Source organism: Fundulus heteroclitus, unplaced genomic scaffold (assembly GCF_011125445.2).
Source record: "Fundulus heteroclitus isolate FHET01 unplaced genomic scaffold, MU-UCD_Fhet_4.1 scaffold_574, whole genome shotgun sequence".
Lineage (NCBI taxonomy): Eukaryota > Metazoa > Chordata > Actinopteri > Cyprinodontiformes > Fundulidae > Fundulus > Fundulus heteroclitus.
The window spans coordinates 32,449-58,056 of record NW_023397005.1 but is presented as its reverse complement, the minus strand read 5'-3'; the positions used below and the strand labels follow the sequence as shown (position 1 = coordinate 58,056).

The window sequence follows — 25,608 nt, the reverse complement described above, 5'->3', positions numbered from 1 at the left end:
TGACCTCATCATCTGATGACGTGTCGGTTTGTTTACAGCGCTGCAGCCGCTCCCGCAGACATGGCTGTGGACATTACGTTGCTGTTCAAAGCCAGCGTGAAGACGGTGAAAACCAGGAACAAGGCAATAGGAGTAAACGTGGACTCTGCCAAAGATGAGCTTTTCAAGAAGAGCCGACCGAAGAGCGGCTTCTCGCTGAGGGCCAAGGAAGTGGTGAGTGTCTACAAAGCTAGCCTTAGCTTTAGCTTTAGCCTGTGCTGCACATTCAGCCGGAGCCAAAACACGACCACAGCAGTAAAACCTGGTCCTGTAGTGTTGTCTGCGCGGATATATCTGTCTGTTAAGTGTGCAGAAAGATGCACAACACTTATAAATCTTAAAGCTGTTAATACAGCAGATGTCAGTCGTCCCTGCTCAGGAGCCTCTGCTTCTTTTCTGCACTGAAGTTACAATATTTCCGAACCATCCCGGTTGTTTTAGGCGAACCCCATACTGAGAAATATCCCAGCTTTTAAAGGTTGAAATAAAAAGAACAGGAGGTAAAAAACAAAAACAAAACAAAAAAAGATTAAAAATCGTCCATTCTAAGAACAAAATGGTATGATCAAATGCTGAAGTTCAGTCCTTTTAGCCATGGTCTAGTCCAGGGTATGTGCAAAAGAGGAAATTAAATCTGTTTGTAACAAATGAGCCTTTAACAGAGCAGCAACTGTAACAAGCGCCACATTTTTTATTCAAATACACACCAGCAGCTCACTGAACAAAAGTATGTCTCCTTGTTTCAGGTATGTTAGCAATATTTTTCAAATGAAAAAGGCCTTTTGAATTATACCAACATCCTGTGTGTAGGTAAGAGACCAAGACATTCAAAAAAGCTGAAATTCTGTTGCGACCCAAAATTATATTGGAAAGAAAAACAATGATTTCAAACAGATATCGCCATGAAATGTTCACTAAATAAACTTTGATGAGCGATCTGCCCTTTTTGTGGGTTTTCGGAAAATCAGTTAGATAATTTAAGCTAAGATAGGCTTTATTGATCTCACATTGGAGAAATGTGCATGTCACATGGGCTCAGTAATCAGTAATAAGAAGAAGAAGAAGGTTCCAAAGTAGGACAATGTGCATCAGTTATATACAGTGTGTCCCTGTTTATACAGTGGATCAAAAAGATGTAGAGAAGAAAATAAAAATAAAAATACAAAATAGAAATAGAAATAAGGCAGAGGATGTCTTATGTACATTCATGGTGACTTATATACATGTGGTGGCATAACCTTATATTCAGGTGTAATAGCAGCAGAAGTCACTTCTTTCAGGATTATTGCACAGTGTATTAAATAGAATTGCACATTCGTTATTACAGTTATGGTTACAGTTATAGTGCAGCATTGTATAATCTGATGGCAGCACCCAGATAATTTCTTACTTTAGAATATGATATTTTCAAAGTTAACAAATGGCTACAGAAATTAATCTGCCATGAAATAGACATGTTTGTTTTCTTTTTCATAGTAAAGTGCAGTTAAATCCTTAAATTAGAATATTTATATATAATATAATATTTCATATTTTATGGAATCTGGTGCCTTTGCAGGCTAAGAAAGTATGCATTCAGTTGATTGTTAGTTTACAGATTACATCTACATGCAATTCGAACGTGGGTTTGTCTGACCCAGATTTTTAACAATAAACCTCTGTAGTGTTGCCAAACAACAACCAATTCTCTGTAGGAACTACGCAGAACTACTACCAGCTAGAGCAACTCAAAAAGCTGTTGATGCCGCATCCTAATCCCAAATCAAGCAATGGCAGCAAAAGCGACAGCTGCAGACGAGATGGTCTTAAAATACCAACTTATGATATGAATCAAAGAGACCCGCTTTATTCATCCCTGAGGGACAGCACATTCGAAAGGAGTAGCAACACACTCAAAAACGAGGGTTAGGAGTGCATTACTTACTTATCCATAAATCCTAAAATAAGTAAAAAAAAATTACTAGTAACAGCTTGATTAATATAGCAACAAAAGAAAAACAGACATGATTAAACAACAAATAGTTATAAATGTCTTATAATGCAGATCTTAAATTGGTCGAATGCCAACAGGGCAATGCAGGGTGAAGTTGGGAATATAGGAGCAGCCAGCTGCAGGGACAAAGTTGTCATTCGTAGTGTAGAATGTTTCCTGATAGATGCCAAGCAAACGCTGAGTAAACATGTGAAATCTTTCCCGTAGGACGTTGCGGCTTGATTCAATAGTCTTTCGATTACACAAAGCAGAGCGTGCTGGAACACGATGCCCAATTACTGTGGGGTAAACCTTCACAGCGTTGATCAAAAGTTCTCCGCAACACTCTAAAAAAACAGCTAGTTTGGTCATAAACAAAGGTTCAGTCACTTTCAGCTTCAATTCATCCATGGGCGTGTGCTAAAGAAAAACACAGAATCTCTGTTTGGAACAGACGTTGTCTAAACATCTGCTTTTTATGGGGAGGTCAAATTTCAGAAAGGCTTAGCTGAAATGGTAAAATGTTATAGTTATAATGTAGTTTTTCGCTGTTATTCCCATCTTTCTATTTATGGTGTATAATAAAACCAAGATGCAAATTCTCAGTTATCCGTGTCATGGCAACAGCAAACCAAGAAAAATTCATTGACTTCCTAGGCATTTACAACAAATAGGCAAAACATTATGACTATCTGCCTAACGGTCCACTTTTTCCTGCCAAAACCACCCTGATGTGTTGAAGTTCGGTATGCACTAGAGCCCCGAAGGTGTGCTGTGGTGTCTGGCACCAAGATGTTTGCAACAGATTGTCTGTAATAATGTTGAGGTTGGTAAAGTAGCATCCGCATGGATGGCAGCACCCATGTCTTCTTAGTAGAACATCAAACTGCCTCCACCTGTGCATCCTGCTGGGGGCTGTCTATCACCAAATGCAGCAACCTGTGATGCACTGTGTATTCTCACACATTCCTCTCAGAACCAGCATTAACTTCTTAAGCAAATTATCGTTCCAGACCACACAGGCGTCTCTAAGCCCCACTTCCTGCCCGTGGCTCTGTCGCCCGTTAACCTGTCCATTTTGCCTTTCACCAATACTGACCAATGCAGGCTGGGAGAACCCAACAAGGGATCCAGCTCTGGAGATGTTCTGTCCTTAATATCTTGGGATCCCGATTGGGTCCTTATCAAGCTTGCTCAGATCTTCACGCTTGTTATTTAACTCAAAGCCAGTCATTACCGTTAGAAAATTTGCTGAATGGCCGATTGTTGCAGTCACTTGCCTTAGTTATTAAAATGTAATGTTTTCCTATTGTTTGTCTAATTAATAACATGTTTAACCGGCATACACCTCCCATATTTCCGTTTATTTAGAAAAATAATTAATTGGCTGACAGACTAAAATAAAGCTTTGCCAGCATTTTTTTGACAACCAGAAATATGTTTTGTAAAAGTGCAAGGTTCCTTCTTTCAGCCAGCTTATTGACAGTGCACAGCGCCAAGTGGGGGAGTGTTTCTGTGCTCTACGGAGCAACCAAACCCCAGTCACCTTCTCTGGCCTCTCATTAAAAGTACTTTAAACAGCAGGAGTCGTACTAAAACCTGTGTTACCAGCAACCAGCCTGTGTCTAATGCAGGAGCTGCAAAGTTAAATGGAACTTGTATAGCGCTTTATCAAATCAGCTTGCAGGCTGGGTTAGATGACACAGAGTAACATTAACAAGCCGTTTTTTTATTATTATTATCATTTTATTCCCATTTGCCAGTACATCACAATATGACCACTGCTGGTTACAGGACAAGAGGCTAGGGTTTGGCTGACCCAGAGCACGAGAGATTGAATTAGTTAAAGATGTAATTACTCATTTGATGTAAATTGTCTTCGTAGTGTGCAATAGAGATGCGCCGATCCGATACCTGGATTGGATATCGGCTCCGAAATTGACTAATTAGCTGGATCAGATATCGGATGATTGTTGCCCATGCGGCATTCCGATTCAGTAATTTCTTTTATTTTTAATATCGTACAAAGCAATACATATGGCGATCTAGTCTCTTCGTTTCTATGTTTGTAACAGCGGTTACTCAGAGCACGCACAGCAGCTAGCGATGAGCGAACGCAGAGCAACATGGAGCAAGTGACGGACCGAGCCAAGTCTGCTATTTGGAAACATTTCAAACTTAATACGCCAACAAGTCCGACTGCCACATGCAGCATCTGCAGTGCGTAAGTTGCAAGGGGTGTGGCAAGGTTGATAAATTCAACACCACTAACTTAAATAAGCTCCCCCAAAAGCACCGTGTTAAAGAACATGCAGAACCTTTTTTTAACAATGTTTATTTCAAGCCTGGCAAGGTACATGGTTTATTTATTCAACAGTAGCATCGGATCGGTATCGGGTATCAGCCGATACGCTTAGCTCGGGTATCGGATTGGATCGGAAAAGACTCTTCTCAGTTAATGTTTTTCCCACCGCTGAGAGACCTTGTCCTCATATGGACATCATGAACAAAGACGTCTTCAAAGCCATCCTAGAGAACCCCTTCATGTTTTCCCCCCGGGAGGCAGAGGCCATCCGGTCGTTCCCAGCCGCTCCAACCATCACTTTAAGGTAAACGTGGGCGCGGCTGCTGCGGCTCTGCACAATTTCTTTTTTTTTTTTTTTTTTTTTTTTTTTGGTATATTGATATTGGAAATGGAGTTTTTAATAAAAAGCACTGCTGCTGCTTCCAAAGAAACCTGAACCTATCCTGTGGTGCCTGGGTATTGCACCCCCTACCCTGCCGCTCTCCTCATCCTGCTGTCTGCTCCTCGGGTGTAGATCTCATCTCAGATCATCTCAGTGGAAGGTTTCTTTTTTTTTTTTTTTTTTGTAGAAATTGAAATTGCAAGTCTGGAATGTCTCGACTGCTTCAAGTTATGCCGTGGTTTTCGGCCACCTTACCCTAACTCGCCTATCCACCCTTTTCTATGCAGCCTGACATGTGCAGCTTCTTTTTTTTTTTTTCTCTCTCTCTCTCTTTTTGCCCAAGTCGCCTCTTCCCATGCATGATTCCATAAACATGCTGCAATAACATTTTCTTTCGGCTCTCAAACAATTTTTGAGGAAAGCCGATCCTCCCAAGAGCCAGTGATTAAAGGTGGAAGATCAAAACAGAGAAAATATTAAATTAGGTCCCCAGTAACAATGTTGACGGCCGGCACCTAATGCACAACAGATGTGGGTGCCCTTCAAGACATGCATAACTCTCCCACTAACTCTCCGTCCCGAGTTCCCATTGGAAGGCTCACAGAAATAGAAAGCAAAAAAAAAAAAAAAAAAAAACATCAAAGTTGACAAGTACACACTGGTCTTATGAGACTCTTCACTCAAAATTCAGCTCAGCAAGAAAGGAAATGTAGCTCCTTTCAAAGTGATTTTCAAAAAAAACCCTGTTTTGATTGGCTAATAAGAGAGCCAGTGTTAGCATTATGAGGTTTGGTCGGGGCGGGGGGACCTTTTACCTCGTAGGGGCCGCTGTGGAACGCTGTGATCTCCGTTTCACCGCTCACCTCGTCACTCCCCTCAGCATGTTGCCCTTCTCAACTTTAAATGGAGGAGGTCACTCTGAAATTGCTAAATTGGGTGTAGAAAACAGCGCCGGGCTCCCCACTGTGCCGTCAGCATCGCTGTTCCAAAACCTGCTCCGTCTCGCTGTGTTTTCCTCCGAGATGCTGAAAAGTGTGGCCGGCAGCCAGCCCTTGAAACCGTGCCGTGATATTATCCTCTTCCCTATATGCTAAAACAGCATACTTATACTTTCAAAACATTTGCCTTAATCTGGTTTACTTAACTTTTTTTTTCTTGAAAGATGATTTAGTTTCAGTACAAATACGATCAAATTATACTTGACTCGCTAAACCAAGGCCGATCGTTCTAAATCCCTGTGAACATGAAATTGAAATATTTTGACATCTAATAACGCTTGGCTGTTTAAAAACGAGATATGAGCAAATGGTGTTATTATTTTTGTATGTGCAAAAGAAAAAAAAGAGTTCACCAAAGTACATTTGGAGTACAAAGCAAAACGTTTTTGTGGCCTATTGCTGGCAACCCATGTAGAGATGCGTAAAAAAAACGTATTTACTGAATTAATCTTTTATTACAGATGCATAAAGTAATACTGAAAAAAATTATTACGTTTTAATAAAGTATATTTGTTTAGTAGGTGAAAAAAAAGATTCTCCTGATACAAAATAATACTTTTTTGTTTGTTTTTTTTTTTTTTTTTTTTAAATCACCCAATCCTGGATTAATGCAACATAATTAGAGATGTACGATATATCAGCATCATCATCGGTATCGGCTAGGGCTGGACCATATAGAAAAAAAGCATATCGATAAAATAGAAATCATATTGATTGATATCAATATATTAGAATTATAAATAATTAAATTTATATATTTATATATTTTAAGTGCAGCCCAGGTTATTTGATACTGTTGCTTAGTGACCTATTTTTAGATTAAGACACACAAACACTGAATTCAAACTCAGCCCTTTACTCAACCAACTTTTACTAAAACTGCTAGTATTTAAAAAAGAAAAAAAAGCACACGTGCTCTCTAAGCTCTTTGACGGGGGCGGAGCTTGGTGACAGAGCGTTCCTGGATCTGTCTTGTGATTGGTTGGGAGAATGTAATGACTGTAATATTACCTTACATGGCTAAAATGCAACAGGAAGAAAAACAGTTATTATGTTAAACTTTTCATTGACCCTTTTTCTTCTATCATCGATATACGTCTATCGATCAATATATATTGCTATTGAATTTTTGTCCAGCCCTATTATCGGTTAATTTTAGTAATCTTTTTTAACATATTGTGGATGCGATGAGCACAGTAAAACTGGGTCAATATTACAAAACTGATGTTTAGTTCTATCTAGTAGCCCTTTGTGCCTGTGTTTCAAAAAGGAAAGGTGATGGGAGGGGTTTGGTCGTGGGGGTTTTGTTCGGTCATGTGACAGTGACGCATGGCAGCCAGGATTGTGGGATTTTTAAATGAAGCAGACATAAACTAAAGCAGTGTGTAAGTCTAGTCTACACACAGAAAAATTCAGCTAGCAGTTTTCTGTCGATTATACAAACACTTCTATAAATACGGGTTATTGGATATAACAGCAATATTGATATCGGACGTCGACATCAGACCAAATGTTCATATCGGTGCATCCCTACACAAAATGGCAGCAAGTGAATATGCAGTCAGGAAAGCGCAAAAAATGCTGTAATATGAGGTCAGAACGAGGAACAAGAGGCATCTGGAAAAAGTCCTTAATGGATGTATGATTGTTTTAGTTTTGAAACACGTTGTCCTTTTGACAGACTTTAAAGTTTAATTCTTTAGTTGAGCCAATAGGGTTGTTAAACTAGTTTATTTTTGCATCCTGTTTAATGTTTTTTTTTTCCATTAAAAAAAGCAATGCACTTGTACTAAAGAGTATAAATTAATATAGTACCGTTTGCAAAGATAAGCAAAATGTCAGCCACGCTGTGCAGTTCCTATAAAATAAAACAACGTCTCAATCTGTGCTTTTACTTTAGTTTCAGAGCTTATATTTAGGTGTACTTATAATATGACACAGACACCTTATTCCCTTAGTTAATCTTCAAAATGGGAAAGACAAGAGAACATGCCATTCAGGTAAGGCAAATAGGTTGTGATCTTCATAAGTTAAAAAAAAAAAAAAAGGCTACACCTAAAAACATTTCTGTGATCGGAGCATTATTTTAAAAGTAATTGTAAGGAGGGTCACATGATGTCCAGATTTACTGTTAGGAAACCACAGCAAATGGGTTAACTAATTTTGAGGGTTTTTACATGTCTTTACCAGGGCTGCTGATAAAATGTTGATGGCCGAAAACATTTAAACGTGCAAAATGCTGCAGCTTAAGCAGGGTGTGTAAAGCGGTATTTTGGATAGATGCACCCTGGTAAATGGTGTCATAATTAGTCTGCTGAACCTCCCTGCTGTTAGTTTCAAGTATAATCTACTTTCACTTTCTATTTGTTTTTTTTTTTATTATTAAAATAAGAACATCAAATGCTCTACAGTCTTAATGGTTTCAAGATGTCACAAGATTGGAATATTGGGGCTCAAATTTTGAAATGTATGTGAAAACAGGTCTCTTTATAAGCTTTTTGTTTGAGAAAATAATCATTATTCATCGTCTCTATAATAGGACATTGTTAAATGACAGTGGCATGCCTACTTGATCATGAAATTACAGGATTTCAGCCACTATTCAAATAAAACACATACATAGTCATCTTGATCAGCTCATATCTCTGAGGACTGCTAAGTACTTTAGTTACTGTGCTTTCTCAAACTACAGCATTTTCTAATGTTTAGCTGAACAGTAGGAATATTGTGTGGTCTTATTAGCTGTGGTTATGCATTCATCTAAGTTTGTTGCTTTTTTATCAGCAATGCTAAGGGGGTAAGTTTGTTGCCTTTAAAAGTTGAGCTTATACAAGAAACATTTTAACTGAACAATTGCTTTTTCTAATAATTTTTTTCTGTAGTTGTGTGTATAATGTCTTAAAGGAAATAAGAAATGTGCTTTCCTTGTCTGATAACCTCAGTCACATTTAGGTTCTGAAAGCCGTTGCTCTTAAGCCTATTTGAATGCCGATTATCATCACACAGCACTTGATGCTTAATGATGGGGAAAAACTGTTCAAGGAATAGATCCAGTGATATTTTACATTCCACTTAGCACCATGGCTACAAATATGCAGACTAAATAATCACGATTAAAGCATTTTTCTCCTTATCTCTTTTCCTATGTTTTAGTGTTAATCTGGACTGAGACAAGCACAACCTAATTGCACTCATAAATCCAGATTACTTTGCCGGAGTCAAAGTGTGTATGGGGGACGGGGGGGACAAAGCCGCTATAGACTGATATTCTCCTTAAGAAATGTCTATTCCTGAAATAGGATTTTTGTCTGTTTGAGGAATAAAATCCTAATTTTCTTGTTGCATTAGCCCAAAAAAAAAAAATTTTATTTATATATATATATATATATATATATATATATATATATATATATATATATATATATATATATTTTAAATCACTGTCATCACCAGCAACATGCAGATGTTGTGTTTTAACTTGAAGTATTGATGCTCCTGTAAAAGACACTTAGGGTTCAGACCCAGTCCAGAGATCTGTGTTGTCTGAGCACCCTTCAGCCGAGTACTTCGTCTGGGGCTTAAAAAAGGTAACTGATGTGGATCAAATAATGCACCACGGCTAATCTAACATTGGTAAACAACAATTGAAGTTAGATTAGATTAGATTAGATTTAAACTTTATTGTCATTACACAGGTACAGGTACAAGGCAACGAAATGCAGTTTAGGTCTAACCAGAAGTGCAATAGCAGCAGGTGCAGGATAAACAATGGTTCCATAAGTACAGGACATGGGTTATTACTGAATAAATATAGAGATGGATACTATTATAAACAGAGTTTTACTGATAGATTTGTCCTATGAATATAATATATAGATAACTAGTATTGTGAACTAAATGTACAGCTGGATATGTACCAAATATAATATACAGGTGGATATTACTATAAATAGAGTTTTTACAGATATGTACAATAGCATAATTTACAGATGATTGTTATTATAACAGAGGTTACAGGTGAATATGTACTATGAATATATGTACTGATGGCTATTACTATAAAATGAATAAATAAAGTTGACTACATTTATACAGTACTGAAGACTATGACACTTTGATCCACTGTAGAGTAGTCAATGTACAGCTTGGATAACAGTGTGAATGTGCTGTCCCCTCAGAATAACTCAACACATCCATTAATGTCTAAACAGCAAGTAACAAATGGGAGTACACTGCGTGTAGAAATGTCCAAATTGGGCTCACAGGGTCAATATCTTGTGTCGTCATTATTTTTCCAGCACTGGCTTGAGTATCTTGGGCCTGGAGTTCACTAGAGCTTCACAGGTTGCCACTGGAATCATCTTCCACTCCTCCGTGACAACGTGAGAAAGACATCAGACCTAGCGCTCCTCCACCTTGAGTTTGATGGCGCTGCGCAGATTCTCAATAGGGTTTAGGTCTGGAGACTTGCTTATATGTCCAGCACCTTCTCATAGCCTCGGCCATCTTTATGTAGAGCAGCAAAATGTGTTTTTCAGACCCTTAGAGAGTAGTCACTTCCCTAGACCAATATTACGGGGCGTGAGAGCGAAGAAAATCCAAGTCTAACACACCTGCTCCCCATTCACACCTGAGGCCTTGTGACACTAACGAGTCACATGACAGCGGGCACAAGTTGGACTTTTCCTGTTAGTTAGGGGTGATACTCCCTTTCGTTGCCAGCAATGTAGACATTCATGACTGTGTTGAGTTATTTGGAGGTGACAGCAAATTTACAAGCCGCACACTGACTACATTGCATTATATCAGTGTCATAATTTCAGAGTTGTCCCATGAAAAGATGGAAAAAATATGTACCAAATGGGAGGAGTGTACCTACTTCTGAGTTACTGTGTAAAACTGACTTAGGGTCTTAAAAAAGTAAAATGCAGCATTCATACACAGTCTGGGAAACTATGAGTTTTTATCTATTTTTTCCGCCCATTTGTCAACGTTTCATCCATCCTTTCGTCTAGCTCCACCTCTCTGTACACCCATCCATTTCCATACTTTGATCCATCCGTTTGTTTATTTTTCCATCCATTTATCCAACCGTCCTCTTCGCAGTCTGCTGTTGTTGTAGCTTTCCTTTATAAAGCCAGACAACAGCAGACAAATCTCCAATAAATTCATAAATCTGCCTTTTCAGGGCTAAAATTTGTGGAAATTTGCATCAAACGAATAAAGATGTTCAATTATTTTATCTCAATCAAAACGTCTGAACTTTGACCCCTTGAAACGTGCAGAAAACCTGAATATGTTTTTTTTTCTTTTATGTTTAGGTGGATGTGACATTGTTGGCCTTTGCATATGTTTACTATGAAATGTGTTAACGGGAGATGCTGGAGAATGCATCAAGCCAGTTTCTACTGAAACTGCTCTGAACCCTACCGCCTGTATCAGTGATGTGATGTGATTTTTTTTTTTTTTTTTTTTATCATTATTATTTGAATATTAAAATGACATTAACACTAAACCGAGAGGAAAAACTGACCTGGAGGCTGGTGATGGGCGCTAGATTTAATACCCAAATCATCTGGACTTCACAGTCAAATAGGTCTTCCCTCAGGTTAAACCACAGACCACAAATCCCACCATGTCCATTATTTTTTAAATAATGACAAAAATATTTTTACACCCAGACAACCCTAGTACATGCAAAAATATGTCAAACGCAGAAATTTGAAGTGGGTGTTTCTTATGTTTTCCATGAAGGCAAACGATCAATTCATTATAAAACCCATATTGTATGTGTCATTAGAATAATAGTAAGTTGAAAGTTTGATCCATGTCTGGGAGCCACATCAAGGCCCACACCTTTTTTAATTTACTGAATTATGCCGTAATACCACATTGATACAATAAAACTGTGCATCAAGAAAGATTCATTTCACCACGTATAAATAAGCCAGCCACCATAATTATCATAGATTTTGTTTGTTTACCAAGCTGAGTGAAACCATCTAACCGAGCACACATGAGAAGAACAAACTGGGCCCATTAGTGAGTCAGACATAAACATGGTAACAAAGTCAACATGTCGCCCCGGTCCTAAGCGCGTCTCCCTGCAAAAAAAGGCCGGCGTATTTAAACGCGGCGCAACCGTGGCGTCAGGACGGATAGCCCACGGTCAGGACCACGCAGTCAGGGTCTTTAAAGCGAAGCGGTGCGCTCATCGCCGCATTCTGCCAGTTACCTGTCTTAAGCAAAAAAAAAAAAAACAAAGAGCCATCCAAGCTCTTTGGAAATCTGCCTGCTAAGCCTTTTCCTTTTTCTTCCTCATAATAATCCCTCCTGATGGTTTGTTTGGGCTCAGCCAGGGCTGGAGGGGAGCAGCGGGGAAGGAGAAAGTGAGGAGGTAAAGTGGGGGTCTTTGATGATGACGAGATTAGATATAGCCCGGCAGACTGTCTCCTCCTGCCTCCGCTGCAAGCGCTGCCTCGCACCCACCTTTTGTCGGCTGCACCCAAACACACACACGCTCTCAGTTGCACGCATTTATGGTGAGCGGCGCGCACCAGGGCCACCCCCTTTTCCTCATTGTTGGGGAATTACTTGCTCTTTAAGGTCTTAAGTTACAAGAGCAATTGATCCCTCTGACCCCCTGCAAACCCTTGAGGTTGCGCTGGGAATCTGAGCTCCAATGTATACACACAGGAGACCGCTCAGCCCCCAGAGCAGCAGGCTCCACACTCCCCTGCCTTCCACCAGAAAAACTTGTGCACATGGTTTGCTGATTCAGCCGGTTTCAACACTGAGGATTTGGCACTGCCTGCTGGACTAAAAGCTGCACTACCGCCGCCTGCCTCTACATACGGAGGAAGCTAAGTGGCCGGTGTTAACCGCTCACAGAAAGCAGAGTTTATGGTGAAAAGTAAACTTTAAAACAGCATTTAAATTAGAAAATGTGCTTCCATTGTGTCATTTTTCTTGTATGTGTACATTTTTATCTGTTGAGCCTTTTCTGCTAAAATGTGTAGACATATGGTGAGGATGACCTTACCGTACAATCATAGCTGCTGCTTAGCGTTGGTCATTTCATGCCACGTTGCAGATGATGATGATGATGATGATGATGATGATGATGATGTACTGCAGAAATGCCTTCACTGACACACCAAAGTCATTGGTGATCATAAACTGGAGTTATGTCTCGGTAAAGGCCAACAGAAACTGGAGGGTTTACGCGTCGTTTCCAGATTCAGTCAGTTTTACATAGACTCATCATCGGCATGAATGCCTTGTTCATTTTAGGGGGTTTATTCAACAATTTGAACGTTTCTTTTTTGTAAAGGACTTGTAATACTACCAGGAACTGTAATGAATACGTTTAAATTTATTATGGATTTTTATTTTTATTTTTTCAAATAGGATCTAATTTATATATACAGCCTCAAATACATACGACACACATGTTTGGTTGGATGTTTCTTTCTGTCTGGATATGTGCATCTTTTTTAAAAAGGCTGTGATTATTCTGGTTTATCCAGTCCAGAACCAGTAATCTGGTGTTTTGCTCTTTGTGCTGTTGGAACAGCCAGCTCTCCGACCAAATGAAGGTGGTTATTGGGTTAATCGAGAATAACCCAGGAACTGCTAATCCTCAAGCTGATCATAAACTGGTAGATGCGGAAGCCAGTCTAGTATCAGCATGGACTGAGAAGACGCCAGGCAGGGGGGAAAAAGCTGGACCTTCAAACCCGACTGGGATTTGCAACAAGCCAGATGCCTTGTTGAGAAAGGCTTTATTGTCAGAGCAGATGAAGCATAAGCTTTTGACTATAGCGAAAGTAAGACTAAAGGAGTCAGAGTGAGGCTTTTTAGACCTAATATTACCAAACCATCTGTCAAGCATGGTGGTGGCAGCATTATGCAGCGGGGCTCTTTCACTGCCGGTGGTACTGGGGCATGGCAAAAAGTGGCTGGAATAATAAAAGAGGGAAGGCTTACCCCTACATTAAAACAGATAGAGGATGAATGTTTGCGTATTTGGAATACCACCAACTCTAAACCTGGAAGAAATGAAAGAAAAAGAAAGCAGTGCCTGGTGGCAACCAGCTTAAATAAAGTACTTTAACCAATTTACACAATCTCATAATGAAACTGGTCAAAGATCCGGACAATAAGGCCAGCATCCTGTTGATTGTTACATGGAGGCTGAGGGTTCTGTCAAATATTAGTGGTGGCACCGTTAAACCCAACATTACTCATGACCAGGGCAGGTTTAGATTTTTGATTATTTTCTTTCAGCTAAGAAGTGTGTTTCTAACGTCAGGCAACTTTCAAAGGAAAAGAAAATAAAACAAATGTCAGTTTTAATATTCGTTTAATAAAAATGGCCTGTCCAATTTATACCCTTCTCAAAATCATTGGAGAAATCTTGATAGCAATTAAAGCCTTCTCATAAGGGTCACTACCCCTGTGCCATCGGAGAACACCCCATACACAGAGGCCTTAGTCCTCGACGCGGCTGACCCGGGTTCAATTCCGGCCTGAGGTCATTCACCACATGTCTTCCCCCCCCCTCCTTAAAACACCCTTCCCTACCTGCTTACTTTGTAAAATAATAATAATAATAATAATTTATTAAGAAGTTACTTTAAACATGAATCTGCATTCTAGCTCTACTCGCGCTGAAACAATCCGATTAATCGTGATTAATTGGATTATTGAAATAATCATCAACTAATTCAGTAATCAAAACCAATCGTTAACTGGGGTCTCAAGACTCTAAAATATGTAATTTGCTGAAAGGAAGACCCACTCAGAGCAGTAATTAAGTTAGGTCTGTACATAAATATATACATTTTGAAAACACTTTTGTCTATAAACATGCTCTATCCAGAACTCCTCAATTGGCCTAGTTTAAGCTTCACCTGGTTAAATTTCAGTTACAAAAAACAAAAAAACTTTTATTGTTTATTAACCTGTTAATCAAAAAATAATGCACAGATTAAACAATTACCAAAATAAAAGTTACATTCCTAGTTATGTTGCCTAATGTTTTGTCAAGCATGCATAGATAGATAGATAGATAGATAGATAGATAGATAGATAGATAGATAATACCTCATTACTAAATTTCCATGTTGTCACCATTAAATTGGATGAAACATAAAGAAAAACATTTACAATGCAGTTAAAATGTACTATAAATGTTTGTTTTTTAGTTCAAGACACTTATTTATTGAGGTATATTAATTTATGAAGATAAAATAATCTATACCTGCACCCCTAAGCTCTACATGTGAGCCCGTATGTCTACCCTGTACCCTGGGGGTTAAAGAAATCAAATAAAAATTTGTGAGCTCCATTCTGGCTTTTGTTAAACTTGTCTCCGGTGTCAGTGTCCCACTATTAAAAAAAAAAAAAAAAAAAAGAAATGTCCCCCACGCATCATTAAAAGCCACTCGTGCTGGTGAGAGGATGAATAGAGCACTGTGAATAAATGAATACTTTTAGCATTTAACGCCATTTTTCTGTTGCTCAACTAACTTAGAGTTGTGCTGCAGAAGACATAATATATCGAGCCGATGAACTTCTTATACTGAAACGACCTCAAAAGACAAACCATGAAGCAGAAAGTCGTCTCCGTGACGCCCGTCGGCCTCTTTGGGTAAAAAGACGAGTCCTCCTCTCTCATCTGCCGAGAAGAGCTTGACAATTTGGTCCACAGGATGTGCTCTGTTCTCCTTTAACCCGCTCTGAACTCGGTCACACTGAGCTACAATTAGCTCCTGACCTCAATTAATGGTATTATTACAAGGATAGGCTCACCTCAGCTGCCCCTGCCTGTGTTTGCGTGCCCCTCCTGGCGCTCAGCCTTGCATCACTGTTGTCTTTGTAAGCAGACAAATTCGTTAACCCCGTTTGTCTCTTTCTCTGGGGACTGGTGGACGGGGGGGACGGGGGACGTGTTCCTTTCTCAGACGTCAGCTTTAATAAATCCGCTTCGGGTCGGCACGTCGCGCGGAATGAATGTTGGGAGCCGCCATTAAACCCGGGTGCCAGGTTACTTCTAGTAGCCAAGGCAATTTGATAATTGAGGTTGTTAGAGTGAGAAGTCTGAAGGTTGAAGACAGCGTCGTCTAGCTGTCCAAACACCCCCCCCCCCCCCCCCCACCCCCCTACGCCACGCCAGCTCTGTGGCTGCTGTCACAGGCAAACTCATTGTGTCATTTTTCAGTCCAGGCCTTGTCTGAGCTCTGTCGTGTGCTGGACCCAACAGAGCCCGCTGTGTGTGCACCCAGGCCCCCGCTCGCACCCTGCCAGGGGAGCGCTGCCGACGGGGGAAGCAATTTGGTCTTTTTTAATATTTGACCAAATTGCAACGGCAAATATTGGAGCGAACCAAGTTTCCTCTGGTTTCCCTTGTGCACACACACACACACACACAAGCACAAACACACACAGACATTTTCGCTACGATAAATATATCATAATTTGAATGCTTGTTAGAGATGGCTCTGTCGGCGCTGTGTACGCAGAGGCTCATGTTTTTATTTATGAGAGCTGCTAATTGAGGAAATTGCTGGTCGGAGTTTTCTTATGTTCAGGGATTGATGAGCTGCTGTAAGTAAATATTGAGACGTCAAACAGACGTCAGATTGGCTGAATTAGGTTACCTGTCAGATCCAGTGTATGTACCGAACGCGACTTTACTCTGGCCCTGCCTGAGCGTGGCGGGGGGGAAACGTGTTTCCGTTTGCCTGAATGAAAGTCCCTCTGAAACAAACGTGTAACCCGTTTCAGTCGTACTCGATGACGCGGAGGTGTGGAGGTGTGTTAATGCTTCTTTGTCTCGGCAGATAACGAACATCTCGAAGCTCAAAGACTTCCTGCTGCAGCACAGGAAAGACTACGTGAGCGCCGGAAGGTAAGCTGCTGCAGTAACCCGACGCAGAGCCCGGAAGAGTGCCGCTGATGACCGGACCAAAAAAAAAAAAAAACCCCGCATATTCAATTAAAGCCAGATGTTTACATGCATTTTGTGTTAATTTACATTTTGTCTCACTGCCTGACAATAAATCAGACTTAGACTAGTTTTGCTATTTTAATCCATGCTAAATGTCAGAAAAATGAGTCAGAATAATTAGATTTTTTTTTTTTTTTCATTGAAGTTCAAATGTATTTCCTTAATATTTGATTGAAATACTCTTTAAACTGTATGATTTGGTCAAACGTTTTGGATATCCTACAACGAGCTTCTCACCCATCCTGGCAGAACCAGGCCGCCCTGCTCCCACGTGCCTCTTCACCTCGGCCCACAGGTTGTGGTGAACTGGGGTCGACGCTCCTTTGCTGTCCTTCAGCCGCTTTAACTATTTCGATGATATTCTTTTGGTCATTGTCCATTTGGGAGACCTACTGGTGCTCAGGCTTTAACCTCTCCTTCTGGTGTGTTGAGATATCCCTTCACTATTTCCTCCTAACGTTCTTTCCTCATGATGCCGTGAAGCGCACCAGTCCCTCCTGCAGCAAAACGCCACAAAACTTTCCTCCAAATGTCATCATGGACAAACACGTCAGTTTTATTTTCCTCAGACCACAGGACATATTTCCAAACATTAAGGTCTCTGTGCGTTTATAAACTGTAATCTGGCATTTTATGTAAATTTTCTAGTAATGGAACCTTTCTCTGTGCTGATTTCTCTTGATTTTTTTTCCCACGATGTCACAAAACGAAACAGAGTACGTCTTCAGGTGTACTTTTATTTAACCCATATGTTGTGGATTAAGCTGCCAGTAGTTTACAAAGCTAACATGATGTCGTCATGTTGGCTTTGACAAAAGCATTCTTAGAGGTGTGGTAATCTTATTGTACGTACACTTCTGACTCTCTCAATATTCTGGCATGTGGGAGATAGGAATCATTTTGGTAATTCCATTTGGCCTAAAACAGGGAACATGTAGTCTCATTTAAAATCTGACAGCAGTGAAAAAAAGATTTTCTGTATGTAAATAAGTGCGTATGTGTCGTGTTTGTGAGAGTGCGCTGGTGGCAGCGAGCGCTGGCGAAAGGTCAGCAGCGAGTAGGGTGGTCTGTTGTGGCAGGCTCCAGTCTAATTGTCTGGAATAATTGAGCTTCAACCAAGTGTAGAACAAATCACGCCCAGGGACTAATCCAGCCTTTCCTTGGCTCAAAGGCTTTCTGAGTTTTTTGGGGGTTTTTTTGGGGGGGGGGGGGGGGGGGGGGGGGTTGTGAATGCTGCTGTGGGCATGGAGAGTAAGCTCTACTTTGAGACATTTGTTGATAAATTCTCTGCCGGAAAAGCGTTACTGAAAATATTAAGAACTGTAAGTGGCTTTAGTGCAGCAGCATTCAGTAGTAGCAGAAAAAAAGCCAGGGATACGTTTGTTTCTTTAACACCCAGCCCTGGGGCCTCATTTATAAAGCCTGCATATGTCGCTTTCCACACAAAAGTTGGGATTACATAATTCTGACCCATGCGTACACTCGTTTTGGGGGTGTGGTGGCCTAGTGGTTGCACTTGTGTCGCGGAGGTTCTGGGTTCAACTCCCACAGACTGCCATTCTGGCTCCCTGAACAAAACCTTTAACCCCAGATTGCATCCCCAAGGGCATGGGTTAAATGCAGAGAACAAATTTCTTTGGAATGCATGTTGCAATGACAATAAAGATGATTATTTTTATTATTATTATTATTGACAACACAAATGGTTAAGTGGTGATTTGCAGCCAAACTGCTTGATGACAACGTTAAATTTCGCTCCATAATGGACTTTAATCATAGACCAACTGCATCATAAACATTCAGAACCGCAGGATTATTCACAGCGCCACTTAACTATATGCAAGGACCTTTCAAATAAATAAAAACAATGCCCATAAGCCATCTTAGATAAAAGTTTCGTAACATTTCGTCTGGGTGGATGCATTGGCACTGCTGGATCTTGCAAATGGGATAATTAGCCAATATTCTACTTTAGACCCCATGCATTGCATTCTGATATAAAATCTATAAAATGCTATTAAATCAGATACATTTTTTTCATTTTTAATAATTTTTTGCTGTACATATACTTAGTATGGATTCTACACAATGTTTTTATAAATGAGACTCCAGAGCTGTGAGTTTAAAATTCTCCTTTCTCTTACAGAAAGATTGTTTAACAAAGGCAGTTTCTGATCATTGTAGAGCAATATTAAAAAATCACATTTAGGGGGGAAAAAAGGAAATCATACAAAATGCATTAAACATCTAACACTGGTGAGATTTCTAATTAGTTGTCCATCTGCTGCGTCAACCCAACAACACTTTGACCTTCTCAGATGGTTTTGTGGGAGAAATCTTAGCTTTTCTTCCTGGTGTCCATTAACGCAGCAGGCACCAAAAGCTATAGTGCTGATAAAGGCTCCTTAGAGTGCCCTCTGCTGGATCAAAAGCATATTACAATATCTCTACCATAAAACAATTGTTGGGACATTACTCAGTGAAATATGAGTGAATTATTGAGCTTTTAGGTTTAATGATTGATTACTTTCATCGTCCACCTTTACATCTGTGCTGAATTACAACTTGTAGTGTTCTTTGGGGTTTTGTGCTTTTTTTTTATATTATCGTCAGTGGTAGGTTGTCACCAAAATGAGTTAGATCAGCTGTTTCCTAAGTCTGTTCCTAATTGAACGTGTTTTCTTTTTATTGTAGTCTTATTTCAACAGATCTCAGCCGCATGACCGACAGCGAGCGAGACCAGATTGACCAGGATGCTCAGATCTTCATGAGGACCTGCTCTGAAGCCATCAAGCAGCTACGCAATGAAGGTTTCTGTTGGATTCGGTTCATCTGCTGGATGGTTGAAGTTCTCCTATACAGTCGGCAGAAACAATTAGGATACCCTGCAACCACTTGTGTTTTTTTTTCTAACTTATTTGACATCAAGTTATGCAAAACTGAAGAATTCAAGTAGTAGAAATAAAACTATAAAGAGCAAAACTTCAGAAAATCTTCTCTAAAAAAGTAGCAGGGGGAAAAAAAAGCAATTTCTCAGGAGGATGAAATGAGTTTCTACTTAAAATGGCTAAAATCACACAGTCGTATCTGAGTGACTTAGGGTTTCCTGTTAAAACGCTGTTGTGTGACTTAAAATGAGGAACCACTCAAACATCCCACGGCTTAAAGCGAGGAGGGGGTCCAACTTTTGTCAGACCAATGTCAGAAACTGGTTGATAGTAACAAGAAGCTGCGGGGGTCTCCTGTTTTTTTTTTTTTTTCACCTGGCTGTACCTGCATGAGTCTTTGCTTCGTTACATTTGCTGTAGCTTGCTTACATCCGTTTGTCTGTGAATAAAGATTAAGTTGTTTTCATCGCAGTGGAGAAGCAGGCGGCGTCAGCTCAGATTAAGGAACACCGGATTGCGGTGCTGGACCTCATTGACATGTATCTGAAAGGTAATTTTCTGTAACGGTGTACCCGGGTCTCGGGACAATCGACCGCATGGCTAAATCGTGTCTGTGTTTGTCATTGCGCTTAAGGAGTGTGTAAGCTGTACTCTGAGCAGAGAGCGATTAGAGTCAAGAGGATGGTGGACAAGAAGAGACTGTGAGTGTGTGCACGCTTCATGCCAGCACTTCTACCACACTTTAGCCTGGGATCGTAGTGATTCTGGTAACTGCAGGTGAGCCAATTAACATCAAGACTTAATGGTTACAGATCCAGACTGGCACCAGAGCATCCCGGTAAAGTGGAGAAAACTGTGGAGGTGGAGCCTGCAGAGGAGAAAGTTGTTAAGGAGGAAAGTGCTGGTAAGTAACCGAGTTCAATAGGAACCAGAGCAATGGATACTTAAAGACATTGGTGTTGTGATAAGATAAGGTCAAACTTTTCTTTTTTTTTTTTAATTTCTGAGATATTGGAGCCCGTTTTCGAGAAAAGCCTTTTATTACTTTTACTACAGTTTCCTTTAAAAACTTCTGGAAGTCTTCAGCACTGCCTCTTGTCTGTATTTTTCCTTTTCTAATAATGTCTAGACATTTTGTCCCAAAGCTAGGTGCTAATGCAGGGTTTCCATCAGAAACCTGTTGGGGACTTCTAAAGGTGCGTTCACATTGAGTGCGAATGTGTCAGGCTTAGCGACAGATTTACACGTCATCCCTATGTGCAGATGTCACATGGCAGCGACGCTAAGCGAGGCTACAGAGCGACTCTGCCAATGCAAAACCTGATTTTGGTGATTAAAGCAAAGCCAGAGCGAAACGGAACCTGCGAGGAATGCGAAGCGACAGTAGTCGGAGTTGAGAAAGCTGAACTTTAGTGTCTCATTGCGCCACAACAACCAATCAGGAACTGAATGTGACGTGGGGCAAAGACTGTGGCGTAGACTTAGCAGTTTTTGTTCAACATGGAAGATAAACTGATGGTGGCGGTCTGCGGTCGGCCTGATTGTATAACTCAACCAATTAATAGCACCGAGACAAGTCCAGAAAGGACCGAGGCTGGAAAAGAGTGAGTGAGGAGGCTGGAGTGGCAGGGAAGTGAAAGTGTCACTCAATAGCGCCATTGTACTGCTTTATTTCTGGCTTGTCGCCTGCTGTGCAAACGACCGCCGGTATGTCAGGTGAGCGTCAGCAGCCACCACTTTGTGGTGCCAATGTGAACACACCTTTAAAGCTCCTTCTTTTGTTTTTTTTAACCTTTCTGGGACATTATTGATGTCCTACTTACATTACTATGCCTGATCTAAAAGCCTTCTATGAAGCAATCTGGGCTTCTTCCACACCTCAGCAGAAATGCAGGCTGATCGCCTCCATGTCACGCTGCATTGATACAGTAATTCATGCATTAGGGTCACTAAGCAAAAATTAAGTACTGAGCACATATACTGTACATTATATGAAGGTAATGTTCAGTAGGCATGCATTTTTGTTGACAATTTTTTTATTGGTGTTATGTAATATTCAGGTAAATGAATATTACATGATTGGGGGTCATTAGCTATAAACCATTATTATCAATATGAATAGAAATAAACATTGGGAATAATCTGTGTTTAATTCTATTTTAATAAATGAGTTTCACTTGAGTAAATTACTGAAATAAACTTCAGTGATTTTCTAATTTACTGAGGTGTAATTTTGCAACTACTTTCATCGCAGTGTATTTTTTACATTTATTAGTTTTGTTTATTTTTATATCATTGATGTCTTTAGCACAATAAATCCTTATTTATTTGTTTGAGCCATTTCCAGTCTGAAGAAACTAGGCCAAATTAAGTGAAATAAGTTTGAGCCATACTCCCCTTGATTTGAATAATAAGATATTGACTGTAAAATATAACCTGCAGGAATAGAGTTACCTGTTAACAATAAGCAGAAATTAGAAGGCATAGGTTCAAAATTCAAATTTTCAAGTGTTGCAGCATCATTATTTCATATAGGTGTAACACAAATATATATATATATATATATATATATATATATATATATTTTATATATATATATATAGAATGTTTTTAACCAATCCTTTCGTCCTCGTTGCAGAGAAGAACGTATCAGAAGTGAAGGACAACGGCGTCAGCCTGTGGGAGGAGGGCCGAGTGGAAGACGAGCTCTCTCCTGAGGAAATCCAGATGGTGGGCAACGTTACGGATCAGGCTTAAAAACAGCCCAAACATGTAGAGCTGTATGAGCTTTATGTCTCATGAATGTAAAGCCGTTCTCTGATGTAAAATAATAATAATAATTCCCGGCACAGCAAAACAGACAAATGGGAGAGCTTTAGGGCTTATTTCGTTTGTTGCATTGTCAGCTGACTGAAACGATACGACTAGGGGTTTGAGGTTTACACTTAAGAAAATGGGACGTTTTTTTTTTTTTCTTTTTTATGTAGTTCGAACAGGAGAACCAGAAATTGGTCAGCGAAATGAACAGCCTGGTGGATGAAGTGAGGTGAGTTTGTTCTGGTGAACACTACTTTGACAGGAATACAGGGAATTTATGATTTGTTGTACACACAGAGATTAGGGTGACCAGACGTCCCGATTTGTGCGGGACTGTCCCACATTTTTCACTGTTGTCCTGCTGAGCCACAAACTGAAAGAATGTCCCACATTTGACTGGGTCACATTCAGGAAAGTCCACATTACTTGACATTTTTCTTGTCTGAAATAAAGAATGCAGAGCTGCAGTCACCGTCAGGGAGAGCTGCGTTATTAAAGTTCAGAAAAAGTTAAATGATGCCTTTTTAATGAACTCCTGAGTCATGATAATTAATAGTTGTGCAATATTAGGCAAAGCAGAGACTGATTATTGTAAGGTACGATCTGTGTTAAATTAAAATGCATGATGTCATCATAGTGTTCGTGTCCCACTTGGTCCCTCACAAGCGTCCTGTTGTCCCACATTTGGTTATGGGAGATCTGGTCACCGAAACAAACACACCTGGCTGAAGGAAGAAAAAAGGCTCGACTACGTATGATTTGAATAGTTCCCGGGATCATTTCTAATTCTCACTTTTTGAACCTGCCAGGCAAATTGAAGGAAAAGTGGTGGAGATTTCCCGACTTCAGGAGATCTTTGCTGAAAAAGTCCTCCAACAAGTAAGACGACCCGAGTGGGATTCTCTCATTCTCTGCCACTTTAAATGCAGACCTGTGCATAAGCCCGCTGTCCCTTTGTCTTCCTGTAACAGGAGACCGACATAGATAATATTCACCAGCTGGTTGTGGGAGCAACAGAAAACGTCAAAGAGGGCAATGAGGACATTCGAGAGGTATTTAAAACCTGGCACTTTCCGCTCGTTTGTGTATTAGTCATAAAGTGACTAATGACACTTTATGCTTTTTTTTTTTTCAAGGCAATCAAAAACAATGCTGGCTTCCGAGTGTGGATCCTCTTCTTCCTCGTCATGTGCTCCTTCTCGCTCTTATTTCTGGACTGGTACGACAGTTAACGAGGCTCCCTCGAAGGACTGTTTGACGGTCCTATAAAGACGTCATGACAGCCTTTTGGACTGAACGCACGGCTCACTGCGCTGCAGCTGGTGGACAAGTTGTTCTCGAAGAAGACTGGCTTGGAGCGTAGACGAGGGTCTGTTCGCCCCCCTGATGTAGATCTATTCGTCTTTGCCCAGCACTTTCAGGGGAGCGCTGATGGAGGAGTGCACTTCTGTGGACAGAGAGCTGTATCCGGTTTAAGACGTGATCCAGAGGATTATCAGTCTTATTCTACCACTAAAAGAGCGATCAATGTTTGCCTGCCGCTGCTGATGATGTCTTTTGTAAATCCTACCACATAATAAAATATTAGTCTTTCAAATTAAATAAAAATCAGTAGAAACACTACTCTTTTTTTTTCTGTGAAACGAACACCTTCAGTTGGACTTGAATTGTAATCCAGGATGTGTTCATTGTTGTTTTTTTTTCAAAGGTAGTGTGTTTAATATTCAGGCTGGAGGTTCAGGAAGGTGAAGATCTGCAGAAAGCCACAGCGTGTCACTGTTTCCTCAGCTAAGGAGCATTACCTGTTGAGCATCATTTCACGCTAATGTTGTAAATAGGACTAATGTTTCTCCCAGCGTTTACGGCTCTGTTCAGATGTTAATTTATACGTTTGCAAAGTTAACTTCAAAGGTTTGTTATCCTGCTTTATCCATCCCAAAAACCTGTGTAATGTGCATTTATGATCATTGTCCTGTTGAAACGCCTACTTATGTACAAGTTTAAGCCAATGGACCCGAACCCCTCACCTTCAAATGAAAGGAAAGTGTTCAGGATGTTAATTAAAAAAAAAAATAACTCCAGGGCTCCGGCCTATTTTAAACTGGAAGCTCCCAAATATCTCTGTCCACAGAGAAGAGAGCATAACGTTGCCTGTAGAGGCTGTAGAGCGTGGTGGTGGCTGAATAATGCTGGGGCCGGTGCTAGCAGCGCGTCACACAATGCGCATGAAATATTGAACTACTTCCTCCAAATTCAGTAACTTTACTTCAAATCAGCGATTTTTTTAAAGCTTGGACACCACAGATCTTATAATCAAGTGTATTATTGCAATTAACTGACAAGGTACAGGCAACGCAAAGAGGCCCCAGATCCAAAATACACGGCTTCAGGCTGGACTGAAATGTGCTGCCGCTCAACGTCAACAGGATCAGAGGAGCCAAAGATTTCAAAATCAAGAATATTTAGTTAAATTAGGTTCTTCTGTCATACCTATGAAAGATTGAGTTTATTTATATAATGCCGACTTGCAACAAGTGTCATCTTGATGCACTATACAAAACAAATATGCTTAACCCATGTTCAGAAATGTATATATTCAGATAGAATCCAGTTGCATAGACAGATTCATATTCAGTTACAGTCAATCCCAGTTATAATGCCTATTAGTACAAGGTTTGTCTAATCCACAAGGCCGAGCCAGCTGCATGAAGTCGCTGACTTTGCAGAAGGGCCTCTTTATAAGTGAGCTTTCCCTGCGTTAGAGCATGGTGGTGGCTGATGGTTTGTTTTGCTGTGGGTGGCGTAAGGAAGGAACTGCATCCATGTCACCAGATGGATGCAGTTCCCCTGAGCTCTACACGGCTCCACACATCCATCTGGGATGTTTTTCAGAAGGATGGGGCCTCATCAAAAGTCCTTGCATATGATTGGACGAACCACTTCTCCGTGATCTTTACTGAGGTGCTACAAGCTTTTGCCAAACCCGGTTAGGAGAATGGCGAAAACCATCGTTTCTCCTAACAAAAGCCTTCAAAGCTGTTCTCTGGTGTTATTTCAAAGAATTAATATTTGGTAAATCGAACACTGATGAAATGGCATCAATGTTACTGCTTGCTTCCTCTCTGCGAGCCGCCATTGTAGTCTGAATCCAAACAGTTGCTTCTCTGATACCGCACATCTACAAAAATGCCAC

At 40.3% G+C, this 25,608-nt stretch overlaps 1 protein-coding gene across 1 annotated transcript; it reads left to right on the top strand.

The window, feature by feature from the left end:
- Positions 1–24,038, top strand: stx18 (syntaxin 18). The gene is made up of 11 exons (XM_012870757.3): positions 1–213; positions 16,544–16,611; positions 19,405–19,520; positions 20,071–20,148; positions 20,233–20,299; positions 20,411–20,502; positions 22,237–22,328; positions 22,586–22,644; positions 23,225–23,294; positions 23,387–23,467; positions 23,552–24,038. The coding sequence occupies exons 1-11, from the start codon at positions 16–18 to the stop codon at positions 23,645–23,647; spliced, it is 1,017 nt and encodes a 338-aa protein (XP_012726211.2). The 5' UTR covers positions 1–15; the 3' UTR covers positions 23,648–24,038.
- Positions 24,039–25,608: the final 1,570 nt, after the last annotated feature.

What these genes read in the sequence shown, in the direction of transcription:
- stx18 (XM_012870757.3), top strand. Translation starts at nt 16, where the DNA reads ATGACGTGTCGGTTTGTTTACAGCGCTGCAGCCGCTCCCGCAGACATG. An exon ending in GACTACGTGAGCGCCGGAAG is followed by an intron (nt 16,612 to 19,404) that starts GTAAGCTGCTGC and finishes TTTTTATTGTAG; the next exon opens with TCTTATTTCAACAGATCTCA. An exon ending in ATGGTGGACAAGAAGAGACT is followed by an intron (nt 20,300 to 20,410) that starts GTGAGTGTGTGC and finishes TAATGGTTACAG; the next exon opens with ATCCAGACTGGCACCAGAGC.